This window comes from Lutjanus erythropterus, chromosome 15 (assembly GCF_056507025.1).
Source record: "Lutjanus erythropterus isolate fLutEry1 chromosome 15, fLutEry1.hap2, whole genome shotgun sequence".
NCBI lineage: Eukaryota > Metazoa > Chordata > Actinopteri > Lutjaniformes > Lutjanidae > Lutjanus > Lutjanus erythropterus.
In genome coordinates, this window is record NC_139331.1 from 28,416,003 (window position 1) to 28,432,531 (window position 16,529).

At 38.9% G+C, this 16,529-nt stretch overlaps 1 protein-coding gene across 2 annotated transcripts; it reads left to right on the top strand.

Moving 5' to 3' along the window:
• The first annotated feature begins 610 nt into the window (after positions 1-610).
• On the top strand, positions 611-12,824 carry alkal2a (ALK and LTK ligand 2a). Of its 2 annotated transcripts, XM_084738135.1 has the most exons (6): positions 611-1,412; positions 3,326-3,748; positions 7,171-7,224; positions 7,986-8,066; positions 8,178-8,252; positions 11,919-12,824. In XM_084738135.1, the coding sequence occupies exons 2-5, from the start codon at positions 3,433-3,435 to the stop codon at positions 8,240-8,242; spliced, it is 516 nt and encodes a 171-aa protein (XP_084594261.1). In that variant the 5' UTR covers positions 611-1,412; positions 3,326-3,432; the 3' UTR covers positions 8,243-8,252; positions 11,919-12,824. The 2 variants fall into 2 exon arrangements, with proteins under 2 accessions (XP_084594261.1, XP_084594262.1); XM_084738136.1 differs by lacking the exon at positions 611-1,412 and having other exon boundaries at positions 3,168-3,748.
• The last annotated feature ends 3,705 nt before the right edge of the window (positions 12,825-16,529 follow it).

A 16,529-nucleotide genomic window follows, 5' to 3' on the forward strand; every position in this document is an offset into this window, starting at 1 on the left:
ATTTCATTCTCATTTGAACAGTAAAATTAGAAAGTTAAAGGAATAAATACATTGGTTTCTGGTCTTTTATTTTGACTGGGGATGGTGGACTCAGGACTTCAGCCTTTCTAAAATCCTGGCTACAGCCCGGCCTGTCTGCCATCCTGTACCAGAGGACATTTACATTTCTCCTGAGAGGAGCACTGGCTGTTCAGAGCAGAGGTCTGGAGCTGGGCGACAGTGCGCGCTGTCCTTTCAGCACCAGGATTTACGCACGGCAACTGGGGTTACTTCAAAGTGAAAACAGTGAAGTTTCAAATAGCCTGCAGTGATCACATAAAGATGAAACACAAGATACATATACTTGCTGTTACAAAGTTTAAGTTTTTATTTTTGTGACACTATGTTTTAGGGTTTTTTTTTCGACTTGTGGAGCTGCAGTAACTTTATTGTCAAAGCTCTGGAAGGTGCTTGTTTCCCTCTTTCCTTAGTAAACTACCGGAGTCTCAGTGGTTAGCCAGATTGGGGGGGGGGGGGGGGTTGGGGGCGTGGGAGCCCCTTTCACGCCCTGTCTTAAAGAAAGCTGTACCAACCACAGCAGCCGAGTTATAACTAATCTCCTTCTGTAAACCTCAACTACTGCTGCTGCTGCTGCTGTGTAGTCGGCTGCTCTGACCAGAAACTGCAGCGCAATTCGTTTTTTTTTAAAAAAAAACCGTGCGTAATTAATTTTCAAAAAGTCACCCTTAAACGGTGATTGGGTTTTCATTTCCCCTGATGGATGTAAAGTGCGCAATGGCTCTAAATGAAGTTATGAGAATCAGGAGAAGGATATGGGTGTATTTCCACTGAGATGCCGGTATCTATCTGCGCTCTGTTCTGGGCTGATTGGGAATTTCAGTGGAAGTATTAGTGGGACAAACGCTTCCTGTAACTGCGTATCGCACAGATAAATGGAGTAACGCAAAGGAAGGAGGGGGGGGGCTTCACAAGGCTGTTTAAGTGATGGTCAGTCAACTCAAGAAGTGGACTTTTCGCCTCAGGATAGCCAATTATGCGTCCTCTTGTCATCACAGACACGACGGAGTAACCCACGAGGGACAGACAGGTCACCGCGTCTGCGAGACAGAATAAAAAGTGAGGACCGCGAGCGAGGACGCACACGGGAGTCGGAGCAGCGGATCCTTCGGCTGAGTGTCCACTCTTCTCCCTGCAGTCGGCCGGTGTTTAACCAGAGGATGACCGCGGATGCTCAGCGGGGACTCATATGACTGCAGACGCTTTGATGTCTCCTTCATAACAGCAGAAAATAAGGGGACATACTCCGGACCGGACAGAAACAGGAACTTAAAGTTCTTTATTTCCATTTTTATCATTTTTGGACGCGCGGAACGTAATCATTCAGTGTTGGAAAAGACTGCCGAGGCTTGAAGGTATCACATTTTCATCATTTCTTCTCTTAATTTCTGTTTGTGTTCCTCCTGGGCTGCATACTGAGTGCAATTTGTTCTGAACTCTCTTTTGCAAAGGAAATCCTGAAAACTAAAGCCACAACAAGCCATACAGACTCATAATACACTTGTATTCTCCATATATCGATTTATTACCAAAGAAGCATGCAGTGAATGACCCATTAGTCGATTTTCTTAAATAATTAATGGAAAAACTGGTTTAACTATTGGAGAATATTGGTGTTATCATGAAAATGATTCTGGAAGTGTAAGATAATCACTTTTTTTTAACATCCAAAGACAGATTTCTTCTCCGAATTACTTTTTGTGCTGCTCTTGAGTTGTGTTCGCTGTTTTTAATTTGTTCTTCAACTCTCTTTTGTAAAGGAAATCCAAGGCATGCAGACTAATAATACACTTGTAGCCAACTTATATCGGTTTATTACCAAAATAACAACCAGTGAATGACCTATAAACGCAGAATTCACTGAAAAATGGTGCAACTATGGAAGAACTTTGGTATTATCATGAATATGATGCAGGAAATGTAATATATAGATAAATAAAAGAATTAACGACTTCAAAGTGGTTGCAAAAAGTGCGCAAATTGTGATTGATACCTCCGTATCGATAGTTCTTGATGTTCTCACCAAATATTAACACAGTGGGATTTTTGTTAAAGCTACTATAAGGAACTATAATATTTTGTCGGTTTTGGAGGCCCCTGTGGACAAGAGCAGTAGTGTTTCCTCCACTATAACCACAAAATATAACATCAAAAATGAAAAATATATACATTATAACTCATTCTTCTTTTTAACTGGCTGGTGGCCTACTTACTGTAACTGTGTCTGGGAAAAAGACAACTGATTTCAAGGAGACTATGACCTGGTGGCAAACATTAAGAATAACTTTACAAAAAATATTATGTGGCTGCTGGTCTTCTTTGCTTATAGGTCATATAGAGGCATCAGGATTAAATTGAGATTGTTTCATAACCAGTTATAAACTCTTTGTAGTAGCTTTAAATAATCATGGATATAACAAGTGGCTAAAGGCAAACACTAAAATAGTAAACAGTCTGATAAGTTCAGAAAATAACATTATTTTAGAGTAAGGCGGCCTTTACAACCAGGAAAAGTCAGCACTCGTTCACACTGGTTCGTACTCATAATAACATCATTCTGTTCAATAATATTGGAAGGTAGGCGGATCTCTCCAGCACCAAACAGGTATTTACTTTGATAATGGCTTAAAGATAACTCCTCAAATAAGTCACACACGATAAACAGTGAATTAACAGAGTTATGAGTCTGTGTTTGATTCAGTGTGCATCTGATCCACCAACGAGCACCTAGAAATCTTATTTTTTAAACAGTTTGCCTCCGATTCTGACTTTCCTCTGCCACTAAAACACCGCAGCTAAACAATGGAGGCTGGTAATGACTAGAAGCAACGAAATCCAAAAAGTAAAGTTTGTGCGGAGATGCAGTTTATCTTTATGGCTGTAGGCTATAAATCTAAGATGATATCACAATATGGCAGAGCCCCAATGCACAGGCCTATTTACTTGTTAAATGAGTCCAGATCAGTTGTATAATAAACCCTGTAAACTCGTGTTTATTCACCTCTTTAAATTGAGGATGAACGTTTATTCATCTTTTTCATTTTTTCAGATCAGCTGCGTCCGTCAGTGAGGGGAGACCACTACTGGTCCAAGTGCATTTTTTAAAATAAATAAATAAATAAAAGCTTAATAAAAACCTTAAGGATCACATTTGGGAAGCTTTGTGGGCCACAGTCAGAGTCCGCCAGTCAGCAGTTACAACATTTCTTCTTTATGTTCCCAGCGGGAAACAATTTGATCTGACATCCAGTCTCCATCTCTCTCGCAGGTGTCCGGTTAACCTTTTTTTTTTTTTTTTTTTTTCATTCATTTCATTCTGACTCCCGGAGGCGCTGGAGAAAGAGTTCACGTTTTTCTTCTCACTCCAAGGGAGCTATGAGCGGACTGCGCAGGCACTTCAACATGGGACTGGTGCTACTGATGTGCACGGTGACGGGCCGCTGCAGCGAGAGCGCGCCCTCGGCGGCCCTGCCGGCAGCTGGAAGAGCAGCTGCAGCAGCAGCAGCCGGCAGGGACCCGCAGCAGGAGGCGTGGAGGCGGATAGTAGAGATGGTGAAACACGTGGAGGAGAGCCGGGGTCGCCACACCGCGAGAACTGACGCCCCGGCGACATCCCGGGCGATGATGAGCTCTCCGGTGGAGCCAAAGGATTTACGCAGCTTGAAAACAGACAGAGGGGAGAAGACTGTAGGTGAGTGACGGCCTGTCTTCTGGGTGTGACTCTTAATGTTGGATCTCAAGAGAACGCGGTGGCCTTTAAAGGGACAGTTCACCCTAAAATCAAAAATACATATTTTACCTCATACCTGTAGCGACAATTGTCTATCTAGATATTTTTGATGTGCGCTGCAGAGTCACTTTATTTTAAAGTACACTAACAAAGTGTAACAAAATGTATTTTGTATTAAATTAGACAAAAACTAGAAACTTTTTTTGTCATTACACAGACACAGCTATACATTAATTAGACACCATACTTCCAACAGTACACTATTGAGACATAACAAGCCATAATTTGGGTCAAATTACACAAAAAAGTAGAAATAATATCTTTAAAAGACAGTAGTTCTACTCTAATTAGACACTACACACCTTATGGTACATTAACAAGACACAATAAGCAATGCTTTGTATCAGCTTAGAAAAACAGAAGAAATATGATGTTCTTTATCTGACGGTACAAGACCTTTAATGGATTTTATTCGAGGGTAATTAGAGACACATTACAGCAGAGCTGTACTGTAAACTGAAGTGAAATCACATATCTGCTACTTTGGTTGGTCCTGCTGCTTTGATCAAATCACATTATCAGATATTTATTATATAATTGTGACCTTTAGTAGCAGATATGTGATTTCACTCTAGTTTGCAGTACAGCTCTGTTGTGATGTATCCTAAATTACCCCCTAATGAAGTTTAATAAAGGGTCCAATTACATTATAATAAATAAAATATTACTTCTAGTTTTTTATCTATTTTCATACAAACTACAACATGCTAAGTCTTAGTAGTTTACTGTAAAATAAAGTGCAACTGAGATGTCTGCCTTCTCAAATATAATGGGACTAAATACCACTTGGTTTGTAGTTCTCAAAGCAACAAACAATGCATTTGAAACTTGATTTAGTTTTGACTTATCAGCAGTGTCTCTTCCCAGAAATCATGGCCTGGTTACCCAAGATATTCCACAGGCCTTGTTGTGGAAAGTTTCATGTAGGAACTATTTTGCTTTTCTTTCTTTTCTTGTTTTGGCACATTTAGCACCAGAGGCCAAATACAATCTAGTTCCATTACACTGGAAAGAAGACAGACACATCTCTGGCCAATATCTCCAAAACTCAGTGCAGCTTACACCAAAACCATCTAGTTCTGTGTTTCTCAAACTTTTTATACTGCGCAGCTCCTCAGGAAATCTTGAGCTCTCCACCATCTTGCTGTTTAGTGGGATTTGGCGCTAGCAGGTGACGTGGACACTTCACTGGCGCTTCTGAAACAGCTACTAGCAATTGTGCTCAGTTCACTAGTTGATTTTCAACACCGCTGCTCAAAATATTCTCTTCCTGATCTACATTTCTCTTCGTAATGGTTCGAGTTTGCAGCCACAGTTACCGTGTTTTTGAACCATTTGATTTCAGTCTCTTCAGTTTACCTCCACTTACTGTTTCCATCACAGTTTAGCTCGTAACTACCAGTAATCGTGGATGATTTATGCACACGCTCCATGCATGATTGTGACTACGCAGCAAACGGATATTAAACGGATAATCTCATACTTCATGTATTTTCACTTGAAATGTTGTTGTATAAGGTCTAGACATTTTTAAATGAATTTATTTCATTTTAAAATGTATTTCTGACATCGTATCACTAGAGGGAGCTCATGTACCGCTAGTGTCACTTGTACCACAGTTTAAGACTCTCAGATCTAGCTTAATAAATAGCGCTACAGGTAAAATGAGACATATCATTTTTCTGATTTTGGCGACATTTTTGGGAGGATAGCCTACTGATGATATATATTTTGATATGCAAAGTTTCTCTAAAATAACATACAGTAAATTCTCAGTTAGGGCTGGGTGAAATGGACAAAATCAAATATCGTGATATTTTTGTCTAAATGCCTCAGTATTTTATTAGTATTTATTCAGACTGAGACAGTATTATTGGGATGACTGTTGTTGCTCTCACAAAACATTAAAGCTACTAGAAGGAACTTTCATATTGTGTTGGCTTTGGAGCCCCCTGTGGACAAAAGTGGTAGTGTTTCCACCATCACGACCACAAAATATAATGTCAAAAATAAAATTATCTAAATAAAAATCCCCTCCTGCTCTCTTTTAACTCGATAACATACTACTGACGGTAACTTTGCCTGGGAAAATGTAAACACAGGCTCGTTTAATCTGATTTCAAAGAGAGTCCCAGCCAGCGGCAGCTATTAAGAACAACTGTACTGAAATAGCCAATCTTCTCGCGGATGGTCTCATTAACATATGTAGGTCATATAGAGGCATCAGTAATACACTGAGACTGTTTCATAACCAGTTAAAAACTCCTTGTAGTAGCTTTAAATAATCATCAGTAATGTGGATTTAATGACTAAGTGGTTAAAAGCAAATAATAGAACAGCTTGAACAGTCACTTCACTGTAATGAAGCCTTTAAAACCAGGAAAAGAAAATTGATGTATGTCATAATATTGATATAGTGAATGTTTCATTCTTATGTGTCTGATTTCATTTTACCCTTTGTTTTATGTGTTATGTTTTTAGTATTATTATTAATATGATTGTATAGGTTAGATATAATCAGTTTTTATACATTATATTTTGTGCTTGTGCTCTATGAGTGAGTGGTTTCACTTTTTTATTTTTTTGTCCTTTTCTGTCCTTAAACGTGAGATCACCAAGTCAAATTCCAATCAGACATGTTGCTATGGCTTGAATCTTTAAAGGATTGATGCACCCAATTTTACTAAAACATGCTCTAACCTGTCTCAGGTAATATGGAGCCATGCAGATACTTGATTGAAGCAAAACATCTCAGAGGCAGATATTTTCAAAACCTGGAAAAAAATTAAACCATCAGTATCTGCATGGCTAGATATCACCAGGGATATGTGTAAAAGTATGTTTTTTCATTATATGGATGTAATTTTTGAGTATAAAAAGGCAACCCTGTGTTGGTAAAAAATACCTTGTACTACAGCCAGACAGGTATATCCATCAGCCGATATCATCTGCTCAATATTGACGTAGCACAGCTTTATTGGTCTACATTTAATGTATAGTTATTTATAATATTAAAAATCTCAGTGAACGGTTACTGTTTCAGTCTCCTGATATCATTTTGGATGTTGAATATAGAAATAAGGAATATATTGATATTATTATCGGCATTGACCCCCGAAAATCCAGCATCAGTCGGACTCAATATCAGAGTTTATCCTGCAGGTTTTAATTTACAAAAACATCACTGTTCTGGGTGATGTGATGTGATGTCCCCTGAGAAAATTACCGATAATTGACTTTAATAAAAATGCAAATGTATGTGCTATTTAAAGACCACTATTCCTGAGCTAAACTCTTTTCCTATTTTCTCCCTCTCTCCACAGTTGTATACCCAAGAGATCTCAGAAAAAAGGAGAAATTCCTAAAACATATGACAGGTGAGTAGGGATGCACCCAAATCTGAATATGTTTCTCAAGAAAGCACAAATAACGAGACGGAAAGTGATGCATCTGGCTTAATCAATCACTAATTTAACGCACTAAGACTATTTTTGTTCAACTGAAGGGACTGAAAGATATTTTGATGTATTTGTATATCTTTACTAGTTAAAGGGCAGGCAGTACACTTTAGAAATAGCTCAGAAAACTAGATTTTTGAGTTTTGTATAGATAATTTCCTTTTCTCACTTTTTCACAGTGAGCTGTGATGCTGCTTTGACGTTATTTGGGTGCTTGAAATTTAATTAGGTTTATCTAAAGAAGAAAAGGGAATTACCTCAACAAAACACTATTAAAGGAGAAATAGGTAATATAACAATAAACAGCTATAAATAAATAAACAATAAATACATAAAATGACCATGATATGTCTTTAGAGATTAAAGAAACATGTTTAGTTGAAATACTGGTTGGCTGCAGACAGTTCATGACTTCTGTATAAACCACGCCCACTTCCAGTCTTCTATCTGAATACAGTTACAGAAACAGATAATTTGGTTGGTTGAACAAATACAGATACAAATAATGACACCTCCGGAGGTGATGCCTCATTTCTTTGCCTCTAATGTTTGAGTGAAAGTCATGAGAGGCATTTTATGAAGAGACATTAAGATGAAAGGAGGATGGCCGAGCCAGCAGGAAAAGTGAGCGATAGCTGTAAAAACAGATGTTCTTACAGGCTGCTTCTCCTCCCTTTCAGGTCCACTCTACTTCAGTCCCAAGTGCAGGAAGCATGTGTACAGGCTCTACCACCACACCAGAGACTGCACGATACCTGCATGTAAGCTCTGACACCATGAGGAATGACTCTCTCTGTTAAGTCGAATGCCAGCACACTGTGTGAGACGCATCCACTCAAAAATCTCTCGTTTCATCTTGTCCTCCTCCACAGACTTCAAAAGATGTGCGCGGCTTCTCACGCGACTAGCCGGCAGCCCGCAGTGCACGGAGGGGTAGCACACACAAGGTACAGTGATAGATTTGCCTCTAATTCAAGCACACGAGTGTTTAAGTTTGAAGAGAAGATGTGACCACAGGACTTCTGGTCAAAGCGCTGATGTGTTGTATTTGTTAGATATTAAAAAAAAATGTGACGCTGGGCCTGCAGAAACATTCTCTTACACCAACAGTTCCTCAAGAGAACCTATTATATGGTTCCCGATCTTCTGTCATGTATATGTAAAGTTACAGTGTTACATATTCATATTAAACATGGCCAAAGTGTCAGATAATGAGGTAAATGTATGTAGAAGTAATCCCTGTGAAATCCATGGAAAAAACGGCCATAGCCATCTCATTAGACGCGGAGAAAGCTTTTGACCGCGTAGAGTGGCACTTCCTCTTTACGATTTTACGCAGAATGAACTTTGGCCCTAATATTTTAAAGATGATTCACATGTTGTACCGTGACCCTACTGCCAGAATTCAAACAAACAACAATATTTCACCACCTATCCACCTGTCGCGCGGTACCAGGCAGGGCTGTCCTCTATCCCCCCTTCTTTTTGCATTGGTAATTGAACCCCTGGCCATTGCAGTGAGGTCACACACCTCCATCTCTGGGATTGAAGTAGGGGAGGGGAAACCATGTAATTTCCTTGTATGCAGATGACATAATCTTGTTCCTTACCAACCTAAACTCATCCGTACCTGCCCTCACAAGACTCTTATCTACATATAATGATATCTGGGTATAAGGTTAATGTGCAAAAAAGTCTGGCCATGCCCTTCAACTCCCTGGCGGAAAAATTCTCACAGCCTAACTTTCCCTTCTAGTGGAACCCCCAATTCATGGAGTATTTGGGTTTGAAGATCCCTAAAAAATTAGACAAAATTTTCTCACTGAATTATGAAGCACTGCCATTGGACGAGTGCATTAAGATGAGTGTCCTGTTTCAAAGCCTTCCTATAACTATACATAAGAACTTTTTCAAGAAACTGCAAAGTTTGATATCAGCATTTATCTGGAGGAGGAAGGTCCCTAGGATTAAAATTAAAACCCTCTACAACACCCCCCAATATGGAGGACTGAAACTCCCTGATTTCCAGCTATATTACTGGGCTGCTCAGTTAAGGACAGTGTGGCTTTGGCAAACGGAGCGAGTTAGCTCCCCTGCTTGGAAACAGACACATCGGCTGTGCCCTCGGCTGGCATCCCTTTTATCCAGTCATACCATGCTCTGAAGAATGGCACAGATAATCAATTAATTAAACATACATCTAGAATCTGGTGACCTGTATGAGAATAACATACTTATGTCCTTTGAACAGTTGTGTAAAGTCTTCCACCTACCAACTACTCATTTCTTTAAGTATTTGCAGGTAAGACACTTCATAAACAGACTTCAGAGAGGAAACTCTAATCCTCTAAAGCATCTCCCGATTGATGACGTACTAAAAGATGTCAGAGACCCCAGAGGTATTATATCCTTAACATACAATAGAATTTTGGCCCTCAAAGAGACTACACCCCTACCCACAAGGACGAAATGGGAGAAAGACCTCAATTGTACTTTCAAGGACAAAGATTGGGAATCAGTATGTGAGAGAGCACTAACCTTCTCATATAACAGCCGTCATAAACTTTTGCAATTTAACATTATCCGCAGAACCTACTTTACGCCAGAGAGACTCCACAAGATGAACGAATCAATCTCAGACCTTTGCCCTAGGTGCAAAATAGAAACAGGCGACCGTATACACGTTTTGGAAATGCAATATATTAAACCATTACTGGTGCTCGATATATGAGACCCTTAAGAAGATTAGTGGATTTGAGATCCCCTTTTCCCCTAAACTAGCATTACTAGGTGATACATCTGATATTCCTCTTGCCAAAAGAAACAAGGTGAGGTTCATCAAACTGGCCATGATTGCAGGTAATAAATGCATTGCCCACTGTATCCTTGTGGCTTAGAGAACGTTCCTCGTATATGGCATCAGAAAAAACTATGTTCAATCTCAAAAGAAAACCACACCTCTTTCATATATGCTGGTCTGGCTTCAGGCGCTCCATGGGTAATACCCCATAGTCTGTAATGGGTTGACAACAAGACAAGCTTGATGTAAGAAAACACTCTTATATGTAGACATGTAATGATTAATCTATATAACACTGGATGTGCACATCTACTGCCTAACAGCTAACAATAAGTAAACCTCCTGTCTATCAGGAAACTCCATAAAACACCAAAAGTTGAGGCAGAGCAGCCGGAGGACAGTAGAGGGAAAAAACAAACATTTCACTGATCCAGTTTCAACAAAATCAGTGATAAAAGTTGTAAAGTTGTGTGCTTGTGTTCAGTAATCAGTCGCTAGAAACAATCCACTCCAGCATCTCTATTGTTTTTCTAACCAAATTCTTGTTTGAAAATCTGTTTTCTGATAAATAGTAATCGAGTTCACTGCCCTATATCGCTATTTTCTATGCTAAGATGGTGCTCAGAAGCACTGACAGAGCTGCAGCCCTGCATATCCAGTCATACCTACAAGCTAAAAAGTCCAACAAGTGGCTAAAGTAGCAGCTAACAACAAGTAAAACTTGCAATCAGAAAAATCTGAGGTGCAGATCGCTGAAAGCTGAGGCAGAGCAGCATGAAATATAATCCAGTTTCACCAAAATCAGTGGATAAAGTTGTGTTTTTGTATAGTAATCAGTCAGGCCACTGCTAAATGAAATTGTAAATTGTAATTGTTATTCTTGTCATACAAGTCTAAAAGTATTTGAGTATTTGTCAGTGAGACTAACTGTAGTTTAGATATAACACCGCTAAAATGTGATGAAGTTTCATTTGTGACATTGTTTGAACTCCAGCTGAAACATAACAATTAAAATTGTCACTAGGGAAACGTTTCGTCAAAAATATAAAAGAATATTGAGTCATCAGTTCAGATATTGTGATACTGTTTGGTTGAATGTATGTACGTTCAATGTTATTCCCTTTACAAAGAAAAAAAAAATATTCCAAACCTCTCTGAAATGACAATATGAGAATTAACTGTAATTACTAATTGTTAATTACTAGAAATGTTTAGCTTGGATATTATATATTTTATGTACAAAGTTTGGGGGAAAAGACACTTTTATTTCAAGATGTTTCCAAGTTTTGAACCAACTCTGTAGAAGTGCCCAGCAGGTCAGATTCTCACTGAAATCAGATGAAATCATTTACGGCACTCAGACTGGAAGAGCCTGTTTTTACATTTTCACTGGCAGTAAGTTACAGTAAGTTGTAGAGTAGCTAGTTTCAAACAAAGCAGATTTTTATGCAAATGAGTGTATTTTAGGAGCTATATTTTGTGGTTATGGCGGTGGGAGCACTTCAGCTTGGGCCGTGGTCTTCCCTACTTTTCCCACCATTGCATCAGACAAGAATGAAAGATTAAGTGCAAGCAAGGGCTTAGGTTCAAAGCCCCATGTTTCCCTGTCTGGAGACACTTAGACAATTGTTCACAGTGGTGATCGGCACGCTGCAGTGATACATGTAGGCCATAGCAGCGGCACAGTGAGAGCAGCTGATCTGCGGCAAATCATGTTGATTGATTTATTGTTTGTGATTTTGTTTGGAAAGAATTTATCATGTCCTGCCAAGTTGGAGAGACCTCGCTGACTTTCAGTTCCTTTTTGTTGCAGGTTGAAGCCAAACACAAGTTCTCCAGAAGAAAAAACTTGGGAAAAAAAGTGCCTTGGACAGTAAGAGGGAAGCCTAAAATACTCCGACCAGCCCCGACTGATATTAGGCACGGCACTGCCCTTCAGTGAGGTCTGATCTGCTAAGGCGTGGATTACTGCCACTCACCGCTCCGGGCTGGGCCTCGATTGGTTGGCTGTCACCGCGAGGGAGCAACAAAACCAGACCAAGATAAAGATGGTGAAGAGTGGAGAAAAATGAAGAAGCTGGTGGCTGAGAGAAACAAAAACACGGGGCTTTTTTTTTCCTGCGGGCATCCAAAAAGATGTTGCAAAAACAAACAAACAAAAAAAGGGATTGCATATTTTTATTTTGCTCGTTTCTTTAAGAAAAGAGCAAAATCCAAATGTACGGTTTTTAGCATGACTTGGTTTCTGCGATTGGTTTGGGATGAGCCCGTCCTCTCTACTGCACTACCCACGACGCAGACAAAACGCTCTCACAGACCCCTGGCTGGCAGTCACGGCATACCTTCACCCACTTTCCGCTCACACTGAGGAAGAACTGTGATTAAATTATTGATTGCATGAACATTTCTCTGCGTCTTTGCGAGACATGTTAAAAAACAAGTGGCGGTTGTAAGTCACAGCCCTCCTGTGGATCTTGGTAGAGCGTGGTACAGTCTATATTTATATATTTGAGTTGTCACAGGGTTCTACGTACTATTGATCATGACCACATAAAAGAAGAGAAATATGTACATACTGTAAAGCATAAGAGGAATTCACCTACCTACCATAAATTAAAGTGACTGGCATTTATCAAATGGCTGTTAAATACATATATATATATATATATATCTATAAATATATATATAAAATGAAATATATTTAAATAAATTATAAGTTGGTACAAATATGAATGGTGTTTGTTGTCTTGTGCAGTGTTTTCTCTTACATTCCCATCCTGAAATGAGAAAGGGATGAGCACATGATTAAACCAAGTCCCAGGACCACAGATTTAGTAAACTTCCCACTGCGGTTACCACAGTTTAAAAAGGTCAAACTCATAAAGAGTCATGTGTTTTCTGTCTGATTTCAGTGAAACTGAGGTTATGGCACAATCCTTTTTATGTCAACATTAACGAAAATATGCGTCAGCGTTTTGTTTGTGGGAGATTTCTCCTGCCACAACAAAACAATGGAGGTTAATGGAATTTTAATTGTGGTTCCCACATGAAAAAAATTTACAGTAAGGGTCCATTAGTTAACATTAGTTAAGGCAGTAATAAGCACTAATAACTGTTAATTAAGCGTTAACTAATGTTTCTATTAATAATAATGGTCTGACTTGTCTGCTGCTGCACCAAAACAATGGAGGTCAATGGAATTTTATTTGTGGTTCCCACATGATACCACTTTACAATAAGAGTCCATTAAGTAACATTAGTTAATGTATTAATAAGCATTAATAACAGTTAATTAAGAGTTAACTAATGTATCTAGTAATCATTTACTAATGGTCCAAGATTTCTGCTCCCACACCAAAACAATGGAGGTCAATGGAATTTTATTTGTGCTGTCCAAAACAATACTTGATAATGGTCCATTAATTAGCATTAGTTAATGCAGTAATAGGCATTAATAACAGTTAATTAACTTTGTGTCTAATAAAGATGTATTTATTGGGGCTCATGTTATCTATGGTATTAATTCATATACTATTTAACAGTTTATGAAGATGCTATTAATATTAGTTAATACTGTATTAACTAACAGTTAATTAGCACAATAAGAAGCATTATGTCACCTAACTAATATATGGTTATCATTTATTAAAGGCTTTACATGTCAATTAAGGTACTAAGTAATATTAGTATACAGTTGATATGTTTATCATGAAATTTACAGCTAAGCCATTTCCTTAAGAGAAAATGTTTTACAAACGTTTATTAAGGGTAATAATTTTCCAACGTATGTTTTGTTAAGGTTAAGATCGGTGAACAAGTAGTTCAACAGACATTTAGACTGTGTCACTAAAAATATCACTCTGCCCAGAGGGAGTTGTTTTGCAAACACTTTTATTCATGCAAATAAATCACAAACCACCGTAGGCCTATACTGACAATGACCTCCTGTTAGGCTGTTTCTGCTGGAGAGCAAACAGTTTTGTGACCTCAGTGAACACGTTGTTGTTGAAAGGCTAAAAGCCAACAGATGTGGAACGAAGCAGATTATTTCAAAAGAACTGTGGAAATCATCTTTTGTCAATATATCCACCATCAATGCCCCCAATCAGTCTGGTGACAGGCGCTGCAAGCTTGAAAATACATACAGTACATTGTGTTCCAGTTATTAGCCAGTGTTTCCAGGGAAACTGGGGTAATGCTAGCAAAAAGGTTTTGTATTTTGAGAGGAAACTGGCCTACAATATGAATGCACTTTGTATATGTTTTATTTTGTTAGTATCAGCTGTATGATCGTAAGATAACACTCAAAGGTAAGCTTAACATCATTATTATGACAGTGACGCAGTCAGGACAGGTGTAATATTGCTCAATTAAGTAATGCTTATTCAGTATTGATATATGGTTAATTATGATTATGTAAATTTGGTTATTGAGGATCCTCATGTATCTAGTCTTATATGGCCCCCAGTTTCAATACAGAGCCTGGATCCACTTAAAGAAAGTTTTTCCTCACCAGTCGCCTCAGTGCTTGCTCTTCTTGGGAACAATGGGTTTATAAAGAGTACGTTCTAGACCTGATATAACTTTGCATGATTTGACACTAGAAAAACAAAGCTGAATTGAATAAAATATATGTATACATATATGTAATAGTATGCATAATAGCATGGTAAGTCCACTACAGGAAAGACTTGATGATTTCTGCATTTAGGTGGAAAACATGTACATGTGTCATCATCAGTAATCAGTAATCATAAGTGAGTTGGAAAATATCTTCATGTCCCATATCTGCAAAAATCATGTGTCCCTAATCCTGCTGGTTGACTAGTTTAGGATGAATAACGTGTAACTGTGTAACAGTGACATTCCCTGTCCGATTCTTGCAGGGTCACTGAACCCTCCTTGTTTTTCTCCCCACTGTTATTCTGCCAAAGCTGGCCAAAGTGCGATAGAGTTTTATGGTACTGTAATCATTAGTTATTTAATCATTAAAGAAAAAAATCAATGTCTCATTCAGTAAACGATGACCTGATTACAATCGCCAACATTTTTCACTGAAACTACCTTCGTTCCTTTGAACACTGTTGCCAGACAATCATGAGAGCACTCGGGCAAAGTGAGAAGTTGTTCTTCGCAATTTGAGTGAAGTGAAGATGCTATTCATCTCCTTATTTTTCCTTAATGTGACAGCAGATATGACAGGAAATGAGTCATCTAAGTCCACAGGGACGGTGTCCCAAACCACCAGATGTTTATTTAAGTAAGAGACATTCCTGTTGAATGTCCAACATGTCATTTTTTTAAAGCCGAGTGCCACAAATGAATCTCATTCACCTTCACAGAGACGTCAGAGACGGACATCTCTGAGACCGACACCAGATCATGACTGCTGTAGATTCAACTGGTGCATAATGAATATTTCTGGGAACAGGTGTTTGTTAAGGAACATAATTTGCTTGGATTAGGTAACAAGTAAACACTTGCACTGCTGGAGAGGACCTTCAGAGACAACGCTGGGAAAGAAACAACAGCAACGTGACTCTTTCTGTACACTAAATGAAAAGCTCAAGCTAACAGGCTGCTAGCTTAGCACAAAGACTGGAAACGGGGGGGAAACAGCTAACATGGCTCCTCCCACCAGAATCATTAATGCCCCCTTTATATACAAAAATAGATGCCAGTGTCAAACGACGTAACCATCACTGCACATATACTTTAACGTGTCCTTTACATAGGAATGGATGTTAAGCAATACATCCACTAGAGGGCGATTCTCGGATTAAAAAGTTACCCTGAAGAGAAAAAAAAAGAGTCTGTGCCCTCACAGAGAGACCTGCTCTACAGTAACTTAAATCGAGCTGTTGCACCTGAGGGGCGTATCGCACTCCGAGCTGACAGGACGCGACAAGCAAGACAGGACGAGGACTGTTCTTACATCGATGATGCTTCATGCTCAAAACACAGTCGCAGCAGATAGACAATGTTTCCCAGATGTTGAGCTGTTCATGTGAAGATGTCGACCGTATTATCATCATTATCTTGCTACTTTTATCCTGATGCAAATTCAAAAAAATGCACTACAGAATTATTTCCTGGGTGTATACGTGTACGTGCATCTTCTGGATTTAATTATCTCTATATATGTTGTATTTTCTGTGTATTATGAAGGAACTACAAGTCTAATTTCATTGTACAACCTTTTGTTATATAAGGACAGTGATCTTAAATCCTTCAACCACAGAAAATATCTCCTCACAGCTGTACATTTCGTGTGCTCTGAAAAAAAATCTGGTTTCCACACAGTCCTGGCTCTGCAAATGGTAAACAAAAAGCAGCTCAGATCTAGCCTCACAGCAGTATTCCAGCCGATTAGCAACAGGTTGTGCTCGTGCTTGGGCACAGGAACGAGAGGGGGGTAAATCTT

Coding starts and splice junctions, on each gene's coding strand:
- alkal2a (XM_084738135.1), top strand. CDS start 3,433: ATGAGCGGACTGCGCAGGCACTTCAACATGGGACTGGTGCTACTGATG. Junction 3,749..7,170: donor CAGAGGGGAGAAGACTGTAG/GTGAGTGACGGC, acceptor CTCTCTCCACAG/TTGTATACCCAAGAGATCTC. Junction 8,067..8,177: donor AGACTGCACGATACCTGCAT/GTAAGCTCTGAC, acceptor CCTCCTCCACAG/ACTTCAAAAGATGTGCGCGG.